This window comes from Durio zibethinus, chromosome 13 (assembly GCF_047325235.1).
Source record: "Durio zibethinus cultivar Kanyao isolate XHJ-2024 chromosome 13, ASM4732523v1, whole genome shotgun sequence".
Lineage (NCBI taxonomy): Eukaryota > Viridiplantae > Streptophyta > Magnoliopsida > Malvales > Malvaceae > Durio > Durio zibethinus.
This window is the reverse complement of record NC_143174.1, coordinates 24,042,345-24,057,397: the sequence shown is the minus strand read 5'-3', so window position 1 is coordinate 24,057,397 and position 15,053 is coordinate 24,042,345. Positions and strand designations below refer to the sequence as shown.

The 15,053-nt window shown below is 35.7% G+C and overlaps 4 protein-coding genes and 2 pseudogenes across 9 annotated transcripts; 2 read left to right on the top strand and 4 right to left on the bottom strand.

The window, feature by feature from the left end:
• Positions 1 to 80: 80 nt before the first annotated feature.
• Positions 81 to 2,694, bottom strand: LOC111302599 (mediator of RNA polymerase II transcription subunit 17-like; annotated as a pseudogene). Its single transcript, XR_016326730.1, has 3 exons — positions 2,155 to 2,694; positions 1,737 to 2,057; positions 81 to 680 (listed from the first exon to the last, which is right to left on the bottom strand). The product of XR_016326730.1 is annotated as a mediator of RNA polymerase II transcription subunit 17-like (transcript).
• Positions 2,460 to 4,474, bottom strand: LOC149515453 (mediator of RNA polymerase II transcription subunit 17-like). Of its 4 annotated transcripts, none has more exons than XM_089742168.1 (5): positions 3,845 to 4,474; positions 3,379 to 3,451; positions 3,209 to 3,281; positions 2,701 to 3,080; positions 2,460 to 2,597 (listed from the first exon to the last, which is right to left on the bottom strand). In XM_089742168.1, the coding sequence occupies exons 1-4, from the start codon at positions 3,931 to 3,933 to the stop codon at positions 3,064 to 3,066; spliced, it is 252 nt and encodes an 83-aa protein (XP_089598294.1). In that variant the 5' UTR covers positions 3,934 to 4,474; the 3' UTR covers positions 2,460 to 2,597; positions 2,701 to 3,063. The 4 variants fall into 4 exon arrangements, with proteins under 4 accessions (XP_089598294.1, XP_089598293.1, XP_089598291.1 ...); XM_089742167.1 differs by having other exon boundaries at positions 2,701 to 3,087; positions 3,845 to 4,460; XM_089742165.1 differs by having other exon boundaries at positions 3,379 to 3,467; positions 3,845 to 4,381.
• A 602-nt stretch (positions 4,475 to 5,076) lies between these two features.
• On the top strand, positions 5,077 to 6,204 carry LOC111304221 (glyoxylase I 4-like). The gene is made up of 3 exons (XM_022900744.2): positions 5,077 to 5,383; positions 5,523 to 5,628; positions 5,726 to 6,204. The coding sequence occupies exons 1-3, from the start codon at positions 5,241 to 5,243 to the stop codon at positions 5,996 to 5,998; spliced, it is 522 nt and encodes a 173-aa protein (XP_022756479.2). The 5' UTR covers positions 5,077 to 5,240; the 3' UTR covers positions 5,999 to 6,204.
• Positions 6,205 to 7,919: 1,715 nt separating this feature from the next.
• LOC111304218 (uncharacterized) lies at positions 7,920 to 10,094 on the top strand. The gene is made up of 2 exons (XM_022900742.2): positions 7,920 to 8,946; positions 9,798 to 10,094. The coding sequence occupies exons 1-2, from the start codon at positions 8,524 to 8,526 to the stop codon at positions 9,951 to 9,953; spliced, it is 579 nt and encodes a 192-aa protein (XP_022756477.2). The 5' UTR covers positions 7,920 to 8,523; the 3' UTR covers positions 9,954 to 10,094.
• A 347-nt stretch (positions 10,095 to 10,441) lies between these two features.
• LOC111304219 (uncharacterized protein At1g15400-like) lies at positions 10,442 to 11,333 on the bottom strand. The gene has a single exon (XM_022900743.2). The coding sequence runs from the start codon at positions 10,956 to 10,958 to the stop codon at positions 10,650 to 10,652; it is 309 nt and encodes a 102-aa protein (XP_022756478.2). The 5' UTR covers positions 10,959 to 11,333; the 3' UTR covers positions 10,442 to 10,649.
• Positions 11,334 to 11,554: 221 nt separating this feature from the next.
• On the bottom strand, positions 11,555 to 14,974 carry LOC111303256 (zinc finger CCCH domain-containing protein 32-like; annotated as a pseudogene). The gene is made up of 3 exons (XR_016326729.1): positions 14,745 to 14,974; positions 14,139 to 14,250; positions 11,555 to 13,451 (listed from the first exon to the last, which is right to left on the bottom strand). The product of XR_016326729.1 is annotated as a zinc finger CCCH domain-containing protein 32-like (transcript).
• Positions 14,975 to 15,053: the final 79 nt, after the last annotated feature.

The window sequence follows — 15,053 nt, the reverse complement described above, 5'->3', positions numbered from 1 at the left end:
GGCCAGAAATGATCAACCAACGGTTAGAGACAGAAACAGAGTGTGGAAGCTTGACTATTTGGAGAAGAAAAAACAAAAATGGACAAATCTACCGAAGATGATTGAAAAGGATATTGTTGACTTTGATTACACTTACTGAATACTCAATTCATCATCATTAATTCTAATCCAACTGCCAATTTACAACAATCTATGCAATTAGTGGCATTAAAGTCAACTATTAGTGAAGGGAACCAAAGAATGAAATTAATTGCATGATCATGCAGAAACTAATATCACATGTAATGTTGATTTGTGTATAGAAATCACTAGAATGAGATGAAATATTGATGAAACTTAACAGGCTCAGTGGTTTCCACCTCCACCGTACAAGCTGACCGCGTCCATCAATGTTGAGTATAATACATCCAAAGTTAAATGCCCCAAAAACTTTCTATACTTAGATGCACCATCATATATGTCCATTTGAAGTTTCCAATCCTCTGCAAATCCATCTTCCATTACTAACCACAAAGAAATGCCACCTCGAATGTCTTCCAGGTCCACATGGGCCACCAGGCTAAAAATCTCTCCCTCAGTCCCTGTTCTACCTCAAAAGTCAAGCATAGAAAACCACGATTTCCTTTTATTCCAACCATAAGAGCTTCCTCTTGAAGCCAACGAATAACATGTCTTGCAATCTGTGGCGAGCGTCGATGACATGTCAATTACATGGAAGGACTGTATCAGCAAAATATCTAGACATGAACACATGCATTTTTTAATCACACCTCCAAAGGAATGAGAGTAAACGAGATGAAATAACAGCACACAGTCTACATTAAACCCACCAAGTAACCAGAGTTAATAGCACAATTAATTCGTGATCATGCAAGAACCTATTTCATTACCAATAAGTAAAAATTATATTTGGTAGGAGAGAAAATTTGGGGCCTAGTGGGTAGAAAATGGAAGGTAAAAACCATTTTTCCATTGCTTGGTAGGAGAGAAAGCTGAGAAAAGAGCAATCATGAGAAATTGGGCCATATTTCTTACACTGAGAAAAAAGCAAACAACTTTTACTTTTACATTTACATATCACTTTCTCATCATGCTTCTATATCAGCAGCCCCTGCTTCCCCTTTAAGCAGAGGCACCTTTGTCCACATTATCGTCTAATCACTTTAATCTAAGTAAGCGCTCAGGGTAATCACATTATTGGTGCTTACACAAACAAGTAGGGCGAGGAATTTGCACTACCCTCATTAAGTTTCTATGCATAAATTATTTTGTCCTCATTTTGATTATGATAATATAAAATCTTTAGTTTTGCACAAACATAACTTAAATCATCTGAACCACCAAGAGTGAGTAGACAGTTGTTTCCATTAAGGTATAGCTTCCATTCCATATTTTAAATTTGCTACAATTACAAAAGATATGCCATAGCAAGTAATTCAGCCAATTATGTATCACCAATGATTCGATTTATGCTTTGGGGAAAAAAAAAGAGAGTACATTCAGACATTTGCAATCTGATAGTAACATAATCTACTTCAAATAACTGAGTAGCAAACATTTAAAATTTCTTATTCCAATGTTAGGTTGTTAGTCAGCCTCATTATGTTAATTGTATATAGATATCTAATGAGATGCAGATCACGTCAGCATTAACAGTCAATTTAAACCTTCATAAATAGTGGTCCCAGAATAAAACTTGGGGATGTCATTCATAGAAATTGAGAAAGGTAACCTACCTGCTGCAGTATTATAACAGGAAGATCAGCCAAGTTACGGTCATATTTGTTTACAGAACATATGTCCTCAGAACTTCTTTTGAACAAGCAAACAACATTAGGAGCACCTTCCCCTTCAACACTGATACTATCATCATTCATCACCACCTTGGTACAGAATTGTAACTTTACAGCATCCTTCATGTTCTGGAAGTCTGAATTCGGGGATTGGAGCTCTGCATGAATAATTGACTGAGGAACTTTCATAAAGATTGGCCAGGAAGATGTACGAGAATGCAAAGTGGGATGGGTCATCAAATGGAGATACAGGATTCTGCAAACCTACAAATATCATAGAAAATTATATTAAGAAACAAGAACACTAAAATCTAAAGAAAACTTGCACTAATCCTTGTCAAATGATTAATGAGGAGAATACCACATTTTCTAGCTCCATAAGAACTCTGTTCAAAAAGATTCTGTGAGCCAGAGACAGACAGAAATGACCCAGAAGATCAGATCCATCCTTTCCTGATTGACCAGATACTCGAGTACCAGATAAATTTGCTCTATGCTTTGCTTTTACAAATGGATGTCCATGAACAATTTGCTGCAGATAAATTTCACAGCTGATATGATTAGGGAAACCCCATTTCTTTTTAGGAGTAAAAAGTTTTTGTTCTCCTAATTTCGCATCATCATATGAGTCCACAGGTACAATTGCAGATTCTAAATTCTGGGTATTAGCAGTGTCAACAGCCTGATCATCACCCTTACTAGATGGCACAAGTGATAAGAACAGAGAGGTTCCTTGACCTATGCTTAATTGTAGATAATTTTCTTGTATTCCAGTTATACTGACTCTGACAGATTGGTTGAATGCTTCACGATTCACCATATCAAACAACCGAAGCGAAGCAACAGAATAACAGTAAACAAATGAAAGCATGTTAAGGTCATAAAAAGTAAGAGAAACAAAATCTACCTGATCGTTGAAGATTGACTGACGAACTTCATGAAGGAGCAAATGTGTTTCTTTGACACAGTTATCATCACTCATTGAGTCTTTCTTGGTGTCTCTTGTGGGCTGCTCAACTGAGCCTTGGGTCCTGATCTTCCTTGATTCTTTTGGGATATCAGCAGAATGCACACCAAGAAAACCAAACTGAAGAGACCAACATGAATTTGGAGGTAAGTGACAGTCAGCATTCCAGCTGAATCATGTTCGACACGAATGGTACGTAGAGAAGATGAGCAAGATATTGCTGTCAAATCATATAATGAATTATCCAAAAGATCAATGGTGAAGCCTTCATTGCTAGAAGCTGGAGATGCAACTCGTTGTCGTTTAACTTTCCAATTTTCCTGCAATCTATTCGCTTGTTAGGAAATAAGAGAAATGGAATATGTAGAAGAACAAGGCTTGATCGATACAAATTGCAAAATGAATATTCTTCTAAATGAATGCAGAGAGGGATAAGTGATTAGAGCACCATAAAATCTTGCTTCCCTAGCAATCTGTTGTTCCAAAGCTTTGGCAGACTGTTTGAAGTATTTACACAGATGCTGCAATATAGAAATAAAATTCAATAGGAAATTCACAATATCATTCTGATACCAAGACAAATAGGCATAATCGTAATTATAATCACATATTTTATACCCGGTAACATTGTAGCTTGGTTGCAGCAGATACAGCAAGATCAGGGAGGACCTCATTAGGTATTGGCTTTGGCCTGGTCATGCCAGTCACTGTTACAGCATCATTAGCTTCCACATTTCAAAAAAAGAATAAACACTATATTCAAATGTCTTTTGAACTTTCTATATCCAGGAAAAAGGAAATATAACCACGCAAAGATGCTAAACAAAAACTTCAGATATAACTTTAGAACTTACTAAATGAAAAGAACTGTTTTCTCAGATTCTGTTAAGCCTGTTAACCTCAGAACTCATTCATTCAAGAATAAAGACAATGATGTGGCAATACAACACCACATTTCAATTCTTAATTTTTAGCATTAAACCCTAAACCCTAACCCTAATCAAGTGAATTTTAAATATACAATATACATGGTTTTACTTCTGTATGGAATTAAGAAAGAACTTAATCAGACAGAGAAGCTTACGGAGGGTACAGTTCGAGGCCGTTTTCTTCGATGGCGTCGAGTCGTATAACCGGGAGCCTATCCAAGGATATTTCTAGGTTCCCGTCCATATTTTTTTTCCCGGAAAATCTGAGGGAAATTTTTTGAATCAAGCCCTAGAAGAAAGGGTTTGGGTTTCAGGCTTTCTAAGATTTAGACTAAGTCCAATTTACCCATGGACTTTAGGTTCGACATATGGACATAGGCCTTTTGTTTAAGTCGGTTAATAGAGGAGGAAAAGACCAGTAGCAGCCCCGGCTTGGATACGTTTGTTTGTTAGGTGTTTTTAACCCAAACCCAAGCGATCGAAAATTTTGAATTTTAAAAACCCAAATCAAATTTTGATTTTTGAGCATTGACTTTGGGACCAATTAAGATATATATCCCAATTTCCATTTTTTTTTTTTTACCGAAACTGAAATGAGAAGTTTGATGACCTGCCTAGTTATGGCCTCCCGCAGGAAACACATTAATTTGCACAATCAATGATATAAATAAGTTGAAATGCCAGTGATTCTGCGTTTGAATTAGATCAGCATTCTTGCTTGCATTTGGGGGATTAATGATAAGGAAGAAACAAACATCAATCCAATGAATGAAAACATGGCAACCACGAAAATTTTTTAATGCAAAACACGTTTTGTCAATCTTAAAAAATTTATTAAGGCACCACAATTAACCAAAAACGACACCGCAAAGTATACCGAAATATATTCATCAGATCAGGATTAGCCTCGCTAGCGTGGCAGCTGCCTTGGTGCTTTGCATGACAATGAATCTACAATAACTAGATAGCGTAGTGCCTGCTGGCTGCTATAACTTTAATTAATTAAATTTTATCCAACTCAATAGTGAAGATATGAAACTTTGAAAGGATCAAGCTGTTGGAAACAGCAAAAACAATTGGTTTGCTTGCAGAAACACATTGTCTCTCATCAGAACCAATTGTCTGATGAATATTATTTGTTTTATCCATGAATAGCCTTGACATGGTCAAGAAAGTTCTCCCATCAAAATCAAACTATAGGAAATTGTCGTATAGGATATATTTGTGGAATCTACGTGTGATTTTGTGATGATAAGATACGGATAAATCTTGTTCTTAACCAAACTTGGAAGAAAAGGGATGAAAAAGAAAGGAGAAACAGAAAGAAAAAGCTCATGCGCGTAGAAAACAACCCTTTTGTCTTGTATAAATAGGTGCAAGGTATAACGTTATCCAATCTCCACATCTCTTCATCAAATCTCCTTACTCGTTTTCCTACAATTCTTTAGCTTCCATTACTTAAATCTTCTTTTTCTCTTTGTAACATTAATCTCTGTTGCATTTAGAAAATTTTTTTGTTTCAATTGAGCCAAAGAATTAAGGCAGAAAAACATGGAGAATCCTCTGCAGTTGAAGTGCTTGAATCATGTTTCACTTTTGTTCAGATCAATTGACAAATCTCTTGATTTCTATCAGAATGTTCTTGGGTTCTATCCTATCAAGAGACCTGGTTTCTTTGATTTCTCTGGTGCATGGTAATTGACCTTTCTAGACAACATTCTTGAAATCATAAAAGAACAAAAAAGAAACCCCTTTCTTTCTTGTCAAGTTTTTTCCTTAAACTTCTGTTCTATTAAATATTGATTCATAGTTTTCCGATTTTGACAAGGATAGGTTGTTCAATTATGGCATTGGCATCCATCTTCTCCAATCTGAAAACCCCAACAACATGCCTAAGATTGGCCGTATTAATCCCAAGGGCAATCATATTTCTTTCCAGGTATGTAATGTCATGAGTTTTATCATTGACTGATCTGGATTTGGATACTTCATATGATTTATAAATGCATATGTACTGAAGTAATTCTTGTTGGCAGTGTGAGAGCATGGCAACAGTCGAGAAGAAATTGAAGGAGATGAAGATAGAATACGTGAAGGGTGTTGTAGAGGATGTTGGAATCCGCGTTGATCAACTCTTCTTTCACGACCCTGATGGCACCATGATTGAAGTATGCAACTGTGACAACCTCCCTGTGGTTCCACTGCCTCAAGATGCCATGCAGACATGCTCGCTGATCAACTGCAACATTCGACAGAGGCAGCAACAGCAACAATTACAGCAGAATAGTGAACAAGCAGTAAAAATCTAGTGATTTTCTAGGAGTCATGGAGGTGAGAATCTACATTAATTTACACTTGTATGTAGCTCAAACACACCGAAATTCATTCAGCATAAACATCTAAGTGTAACCAGTTAGTTAATTGGAATCAAGTAACTCTTCAATTGTTGTCTGTACGATAAAGTTACCAGCCAAAAAGATTGTAATAGAAACTAGCTACTACTATTACTTTCGAAGTGCAGAAAGACACTGAAGAAACAGAAGACAAATGCTTTTCAATATGTACACACTTCAAAAGTCCCTTCTACATGAATTAGCTGGACTGGACACCAATGATAAAAATGTTTTGATCTTGACATATAATTCAATTCTGACAGCTTGATAAAACGTCATTTTCTGATAATGAAGCTCAGGGGGAGGTATGCCTTTTCTATTAAAGCTTCATTTAAAGTAGCAAAAGAAGAACTGAAAGTTACACCAGAAAACTGAAAACATCATATCCAAAGTTTTATCTGATAACACCTTATTGTTCATGTACCATTGAAATGTTTGTTCATAACAAATTAAAAGAACTGGGTTTTTTTCTTTTCTTGCCAATGACCAATAATCAACCACAATCTCAATAAATGTTTTTTTTTTTTTTATAATGAAGTTCGTAGCCTGGAACAGGGTAGAAGGTTGCAATTATAGGAATTTGAATCTTATAAATTATGGATGTCAATACCACCCCTTAAGAATGACTGTATGGATCAACGGAATTAGATCCGGCTTCATTCTATTGTGTGATGCTTTTAGCCCACAACATTCCTGCAAACAAGGGGGCCATTAAAGGCTTTGGAAATTCAAGCCCCACATGAAATAAACTAAAAAGATTATTATTCTAAAGATAAGCAACCAGAATCCAAAAACTTCCATCAATTTTCCTCCAACAGATATGGCATTCCCACTCCCCACATATTCATGTCATGCAAATTTATTATAGTAATTTGGAAACATATAAATGTGATTGCATGATTTTTAAGGTCCATGACTTCACTTCTGGCCAAAATTTTTGGTTTATGAGGATCATATTGAAGGGCCATATTCTCAAAATCTTTGACAATGAGAAACATTATCCCATATTTCTTTATTATAATTGGAGAGGATTGAAATTATCTTGGTTTGATTCACGGACATGGATTCAACTTGGGTTCTTTGAGATCATTAAATAATCTATATTGATCATTTCAGATACAACCCGAATTGATAAAATAAAATAATAGTAGTATTTTTTTTTTCTAAGTTGACAATTATACAAAAATCTTTTTATTTATATAAAAAAAGAAAGAAATGCACATGCTCTGCTCTTGTTTCTAAGTCAATTTACTGAAACCGAGAGAACGTTGCACTGTTAATCGTGCTACGATGAAACTAAAATAATTGTAGCCATTCTCTCCTTTGGTTATCTTCCAATTTTTTTATAGCCAACTACTGACATGCTCATAAATAGAATACCTAAATTGAATCTATGTGGTCCAACCACAAATGGTCATCTATGCGAGTCATTGCCATAAAAAAGATTTAGGATAAATTAAATTATCCTATCTTGAACTAAAATTTAATGTCAAAAGTTTTTCCCTAATTTTATGATTTCATTTTTTTTCTTTAAAATTATTATTTTTATAATAGATGTGGCTGGTATTTTTTTTTTAATTTCAAATTTATTAAATATTATTTTTTTATAATTATATAAACCAATTAAATTATAAATAAAATAAAATACGTTTGATAGTTCAATGTATAAATGTTAATAAATTGTGAGAAAACAAGTTTTTCTCAAAAACAAAGAACTGGTGGCTATGAGAAATTATGCGGCCACCTGGTAGTTTTTTACTTTGAAATTAAAATTATTAATTAGAACCATCGTTTTATAACAGGTTGCAAACTCATCCAGAACTATGTGATCGTTGATTTCTGTCGTTTATTACCAGAATTACACCCGTCATTATCTGTATATACATATACCATGTTTGGTTCTCATAATTAATTATCCAATTTGCAGCATAAATTTTGGTCTAATTATAAAGTTTTTTATTAGATTCTAACTCTGTACTCTCATTTGCTATAAATACAAGAAAGAAAGTGACAGTTCCTTTAGATAGGCTATGGAAAGAGGCGATGGAGTAATGTAGGATGAGGGGTCCATGTGGGTGCTGGCTCTGCAGAAACAAACTCATTGGAGATAAATATGTCCCAAAACTCCAATCAAGTTCAACCACATAGACCAAATTGCAAAGAAAAGAAAAAAAAAAAAAAAAACCATCAAATCTCTTCAAAGCATCACCACCCTTTTGTTTATCCTTGATCACAGGCCATAACACATGGTTTGCTGCTATAAATTATTCCATCCATTTTCTAATCATTATTATTAAGTTATTATTTGTAAGGGTATTCTTTTTGCCTACTGATTCCAAACGCCTCCCTTGCTCACATTATTTATATATTTCTGCACCTTGACTTAATAGAGTAGAACATTAGAAGCTTTCTGAGAGAGAAGGAGAGTTTGAGAAAGATTAATGGCTACCAAAGAGAGTAAGCAGAGGAAGTTAGGTGGTTTCTTGAGCACTTTCTACAGGTTGAGTACTAAAAGTCAGAAGCCAAAACGCGAGCCTGCTGCAGTGGTAAATAACAAGCCTGTTTCACAGAGTTTGTTGTTAAAGAAATTGGAAATTTGTCAAACCATAGAGCAGGCTGGTCAGAAAGGAGTGGAAAATGAAGGAGTTGGAGGAGGAGGAGGAGGAGGAAAAGTTGTTGAAGGAAGGAAGTCTGTTTCTCACGTTGAAACGAATTTGTCATCAGTGATTTCGTTTCTTCAGGTAAAGGTTTTGGTTTCTGACATGCCTGGATTCATGCAAGTGCATGCCTTCCGCTGTGCCAGGAGAACTTATGATAGCTTGGAGAAGTTTAGCTCAAGACACATGGCTTATAACATGAAGAAGGTATGTTTCAAAAGCTAGTTCTTTCACTAATACATATTGAACATTACCTCATTATTGGGAGATTGATATTTCTGGGGAAAAAAAGAATGATGGGCAAATTTGGAAAAAGAAAGAAGTTAATCTATTCACAATTGTAGTGGCAATGGCAAAACTAGCTATCTAGGTAGATTGAATTGTTTGTGAAAATTTTCTTTCGGGTGTTTCTTTTTGGATTTGCCTAGTTTGAATGATTGAGTTTTATTAATGGAACCCCACAAGGAAGGAGACAACACCTGCACGACTGATAAATTATGGCTTTCTTTCTGATATGTTTCTTTCATCAGAATCTAATGAGTGTTCAGGCCACATGGAACCATTGACTAGTAGTTTTTGCCATTTCTTACAATCTTGAAAATGAAAATTTTCACTGTAATAAAATTAATAAGTTAAATTGTGAGAAAACTTTGCTCCCTTTAGTAACCAAAGGAAAAAAAAAATTTACTTTCTGATCTGTTGCCCGCCTAAATCAGTTATGGTAGTCTGTTTCATATAGAATTTTGGGCTTTTTACATTTAACTATGTTTGAAGATTGAAGTAGATCCAGTCAATTTTCAAACCTCAAGTATGGGAATCCATAGTGAGATCAGATCATGATCCAACAGACCATGTGTAAACAGCCAGAGAACCTCAAACTCAAACCAGTATCATATTCTAACAATGAAATCTTATTCTTTTTTTTTCTCCTTGAGCCATGTGTAGAACAATCAAACACTAGTATATGTCAAAGTCCAATCTGTCTTGGGTTTTAATCATTTGATTACCTTCTTTCTGTCGAATATATTTTTCTCATGGTTGAAAGTTTTTGAATGCAGGAGTTTGATAAAGTTTATGGACCGGCTTGGCATTGCATTGTGGGCTCAAATTTCGGCTCATTTGTTACACACTCAACAGGTTGCTTTCTCTATTTTTCCATGGAGAAACTGTATATTTTAGTGTTTAAAACAAAAGTTCAGAGGGTTGCAAATTGAGTTTAATCAAATATAGATACCTGCTTTTTCTTTTCTCTAATTCTTAATTATTTTCCCAGCATGGTAATTTGTATTTTCCTCTGCATGAAGTTTGTAAATGACAGAACATTGTAAAAGTGAACATTAAGTGAAGCATCTTTTAAAGTCAATTCACTTTGTATTTTTCTGTTCCTCCTGGACTTTTTTTTTTCTTATTCTGAAAGAGGGTAAAAGTGAAAATTGGAGCCTAGATCAATCAAGGCATGATTTCCAGCCAGACCTGACCCCCTTGGCCCCTGTGTGGCTGCTGATAGATTGAGAGCTAGCTATGTTTTAATGGCTGGATTGATTTGTCCTTTACATAACTCCCAGAGCAGTGAGGGTCTGAAATTTTTTTGGTCTTTACAAACTCAAATGCATAAAATTTTTAAGACCAAAACTATAGAAAGGTATTAAACAAAAGAAATCAACACAAAACTCTGAAAGAAAACCATCTCTAGAACAATATCCCATGAAACATAAGATGTTGAAAACAAACCAAACATGTAAGTTCGAGGTTTGTGCTGTTATACACCATTTTTTTCTATTGCACAATATAATTTTCAACTGGAATTCTCCATGTGAGGAAATTTAACCCCTAAAAAAATCACACATAATTGGAATTGGAATGCCCTCTAGCATACTCAGAACATGTACAAAATGAAGCTATATATATGATCATGACTTACTTTTGTTTGATCTTCTTTTCTTGGTTGCGACCGGTTTGCCAAAAACCCCACAAAACCCACAACCGGAGACCTTAGGGGAAGGAGGGTCCACGCTAGGCGATGCCGCATTCATTGTCCGGTACATATGTCCACCGCCTCCGTCCGATTGGCTACGTCTTATCATATTTTCTTGATTGTTATTATTATTAAGCTTCATTTGGTTCAAGTCTCCTGATAAAAACTTGTCATTCCATACTAACCCTGACGACCCTTGTCTCCTAAACGACGTTGTAGACCTTTGTAAACCACTCATCTCCATCTCTTCTTTCCTTCTTCTAATCTTCTTCCTCCTCTTCTCCTTCTTGTTTCTATGGAATTAAATTATATTGAGCTTTTTATTGGCCGGAAGGTTGAGGCTAAAGAGATTCGACTTCCTCAATGTGCTGTGTGAGTATATAAAAGACTGGAAAAATGGGAAAATGACAAGCAAGGAATATGAGGAAAGTTCATAAAATGGTATCTACGTGGGAAGAATGGGATTTCGGAAACTCAATCACCGAATCAAAGACTTGGACCAGAAAACTGTTTTGGTCCATGGTCTAATTAGCTTCAAACACTGATCATGATCGGCGGCTAAAAAAAATCTCGATATCAAACAAAGCTTTCGAAAACCCATTGACCCACCATTAAAAAAACTATTTGTAATGTTGGTTTGCGTTTTGTGTAATAAATTATTAAAAGGCATAACCAAATGATTTGATCCTTCGTCTGGCAACGATGTTTTATTTTATATATTTTTTACTTTTATGTTGTCAATACGCTTAAGTAGGTAGAGTCATCATTGAAATAAACCAGGTCAGATTACAAGCAAAACAACTGACAAGGAATACGCATAAAAGATAAAACACAGAGACGTTGACAAAGCCTTTAAACTAGTTAATCATTGCTGTTATATGCAGTAAAGGCAATTTTTAATGTACTTCTCAAAAAGATAGGCACGGAATTAGAGTTTCAAGTATTCATAGAAAACAATATACAATAAAACAGCGAGCTCCCTTGTAATGAACTAACTATGATGTTAGCAAAGTTTCTGAAAGTCTACAAGGATATGCCCGCAACTAGCCTGTTTCCAGGTCGAGCTCCTTTCTCTGTGATTCGGATATCAGGTGGAAGAGATATAGAAAGACTCCACACTTAATCCTTCCTGTAGGTTGACTCCTTCGAGTCCTCGTAATCTTCACCAGTAAATAGAGTAAAATGTCGACCCAGCATTTTATCTAAAGCAAGACTTCAGAGAACATGCCTAGAGGTTTTATCTAAAGCAAAATTTAAAGGTTCCTTCTTTTCTTTTTCTTTTTTTTTTTTTGTAAAAAAGGATAAAGCTATGGGACATAATTCCCGTCAACTTCAAAAATTTCTTCCCTAGTATGTCCATCTCTTACAGTATCTAGCCTCCCCTTGTCCTTGAGGATTTCACTCAATGATTTTGGACACTGGAAGTCTGCTGATGCAGTTCTGCCTGAATGCCTCATTTTCCCACCATTTCATCAGTTTTCCTCTTCTCTTCTCTAATCTGGGCAAGGGTCTTGGGACCTGTAAAAGCAGCAGATGCATCTGTGGATTTCCTCTCCCTTGAAATCAGATTTCTAGAAACTTCAGATGAAACAGACTTTCTTCTAGGCAGCCTTTTTTCCCTATAAGGCCGCCTGTTGGAGAGATTAGGCTCCAAGCGCTTAAGGCAGCCATGCCAGTTGGCACCATTGTGAAAACAACCTTGGTCTCCCATTGATTCTATAGAGTGCTTCCCCACTTTTGATGCCGATCTTCTCATTAATTTCCAATCCATGCTATGCCTTGGAGGCCTTTCCCAACTTTGACCAATCAGATGAGAATATTCAGATCTTCTTGACAAACAATTAAGAGGATTGCCCTTGACTACCCTGCGTTTCCTCAAATAGTCTCTAAGATCCATACCAATTGACAGTTCAACAGGCAACAGTCTTTTTCTCTTCTCGAAAAATATGGAATCCAACCTTCTATCTCTGGGGTGGGCAGAAGGATTCCTCACATTATCAAAAATATACTCATTGTCTGAACCCTCATAAGCATCATAGACATCTAGATCATTCGAAAATTCTAAATTGGGGTAACTAGTCTCATGCTGAACGGAATCTTCATAATCATTACTCAAGAAGTGCTCTCTCTGCTCTCCATCAGGGCCCAGTAGATATTCTGAATCATTCTCATAATCCAAATCCTCTGATTTGTTATCCACAAGAACATCAAAACCTGGGGAGGACTCCAACCTCTCCTCTGGCTCAACTTGGTCATCCATTTGCTCCTCTGAACTTTCATCCGTGCATGTTGGAGATCTGCTTTGAGTAATGCCTTTTTTTAGAAGCAAGGATTGTGACTTAACAAAATCAGCTTGTCCTAATTCACAAACAGACGTTTTTGGAAAGACACTCTTCTGTATCATAGTTTTGGGGACTGATTGTTGGTGGTCCACTTTAAGCTGTGCATCCATGTCCTTGCTAGATATTGAGGCTGTTTTAGATGGATTGGGATTTGTTTCTGTCGGAGCTGCTCCAGCATCAATTTCTAGGGATTTCTTATAGTCCAAGGGTAGAACATCAGTCTTCAAAGATTTTCCAGTAATGGCACTGTCATCAGGACCATGCAGAAAAGAGCATCTGTCACCTTTATTGCAGAAACCATCGAAGTAAAAGTAACAAGGCAAATTTGTCTTGTTTGATGGTGCAGAACATTGGTATGGCAATGCAGCAGATTCAGATGACACTCCATCCAATGGCTGTGAAAACAGAAGAATTTAGCTCATATGACTTCACCAAACAGACAAGCAATAATTAAAATAAGTCAAGAATATAATTAACAACTCATTCAAAAATGACGAAAAAATAAATATAAGAGGCTCCACCATAGTCAAAAGGCTAATGCATCAAATAGGAAGTTTAAGATAGATCTTAGATGTCAAACACCAGGTACGAGTTGTGAAGGTGTTTTATGGCCTACCCTTTTCACTAATAATTGCTTCTCATGCTCCATGTTTAATGTTTGCAGATAGCCAAACATGATGAGAATCGGAAGCAGATAGTGGATATACTAAAAACATACATCCCCATATTTCTTGTAAATTGATTTCATGCTAACAATAAAGGACACATAAAAGTCTTTTAAGGATTTTCTTTTTGTCTTAAAATGAATTATTGATCAAAATATTGTAACATAGAGGAGATTGCAACAAACATATATGTCAAAATGCAAGATCAATATCCAGGGAACATATCAAGTAACTGATCCAAATATACAATACTATTATGACACCTTTTCAGTTGTGTCCATGCAAAATTGTCTTCTAAAGCTGCAACTCATGATAAATTCAACAGTTAAATTTTCAAAACAGGCAAAAATGCGATTCGTTCACAATATATCAGTCCAACAATCAATATGAACTTATTAAAACAGCATATGAGCTCACAGGATGCCGAAAACCACAAGCTGGATTAATACAATTCCCAGCCAACCAGTACCAGCAGTCCCCCGGGTTGAGCCTGGCATTTTCACTATGCGGATACTCACAATCAATACCCGGAACAAAAAGCCAAACAAGAAGATAGAATAAACTAAGAATGGGGTCATTCTAAAACAATGGAAACACCAACCCATAAACCCCAAACGGATTGAACAAAACAAAAACGTTTATATACCAAAAGCTATGTATGTACATTTAGTATCATCAATCTTTTTGTACACAAAATTCTTAAAAACAAACCAAGAAAGATGCCTAACAATTTCCAAGTAAAGAAACAGAAACAAAAAAAAATCTAAATTATTAAAAAAGAAAAAGCATGAAAATTAAGATGGTTTGGGTTCAAAAATAAACCCTAAATATTCCGATCCTTGAAATGCAGTACCAGAAACATATCGCATTCCAAAAATACAAAAAAAAAAAAAAAAAAGAACCGAAAGCAAAATGCGTGGTGGAAATTGGAAAGTGTGAAAGAGAGAAAAAGCTCAGTTCCAGAGAACAAAACAACACAAAAAGAAAAGAAAAAGAAAGAGTGATTTGGGTTTGGGTTGAACCTTCTTGCAAGTGAGAGGAGAGGCTAAGAAATAAACACAATCGGTGTTACGTTTCAGCCATTCTTCCTCCATTTTTTTTATTTATTTATGCTTTGCATGAAATGAGAAGGCGCCCTCTCCTTATATAGTTGGAAAAAAAAAAAAAAGTAAAGAGAGAGAGAAAGAGTGACAGAGGAGTGCTTGGGTTTATAATTTACATGGCGGAAAACCGGAAAAAAGAGAGCCAGCGATAACGGGACAGCCTCAGAAAGAGTGTGAGAGAGGATGACTTTTTTTGGGCTTGAATGCAATTTCAAAACGTTTGTTTGTT

Bases quoted from the DNA above. Each gene is read 5' to 3' on its own strand.
- LOC149515453 (XM_089742165.1), bottom strand. From the start codon at position 3,434: ATGAGGTCCTCCCTGATCTTGCTGTATCTGCTGCAACCAAGCTACAAT. The intron at 3,282-3,378 runs GTATAAAATATG...TCTATATTGCAG, and splicing joins CCAAGCTACAATGTTACCGG to CATCTGTGTAAATACTTCAA. The intron at 3,081-3,208 runs GTGCTCTAATCA...AATAGATTGCAG, and splicing joins TAGGGAAGCAAGATTTTATG to GAAAATTGGAAAGTTAAACG.
- LOC111304221 (XM_022900744.2), top strand. From the start codon at position 5,241: ATGGAGAATCCTCTGCAGTTGAAGTGCTTGAATCATGTTTCACTTTTG. The intron at 5,384-5,522 runs GTAATTGACCTT...TGACAAGGATAG, and splicing joins TTTGATTTCTCTGGTGCATG to GTTGTTCAATTATGGCATTG. The intron at 5,629-5,725 runs GTATGTAATGTC...TCTTGTTGGCAG, and splicing joins GCAATCATATTTCTTTCCAG to TGTGAGAGCATGGCAACAGT.
- LOC111304218 (XM_022900742.2), top strand. From the start codon at position 8,524: ATGGCTACCAAAGAGAGTAAGCAGAGGAAGTTAGGTGGTTTCTTGAGC. The intron at 8,947-9,797 runs GTATGTTTCAAA...TTTTGAATGCAG, and splicing joins TGGCTTATAACATGAAGAAG to GAGTTTGATAAAGTTTATGG.
- LOC111304219 (XM_022900743.2), bottom strand. From the start codon at position 10,958: ATGGAGATGAGTGGTTTACAAAGGTCTACAACGTCGTTTAGGAGACAA.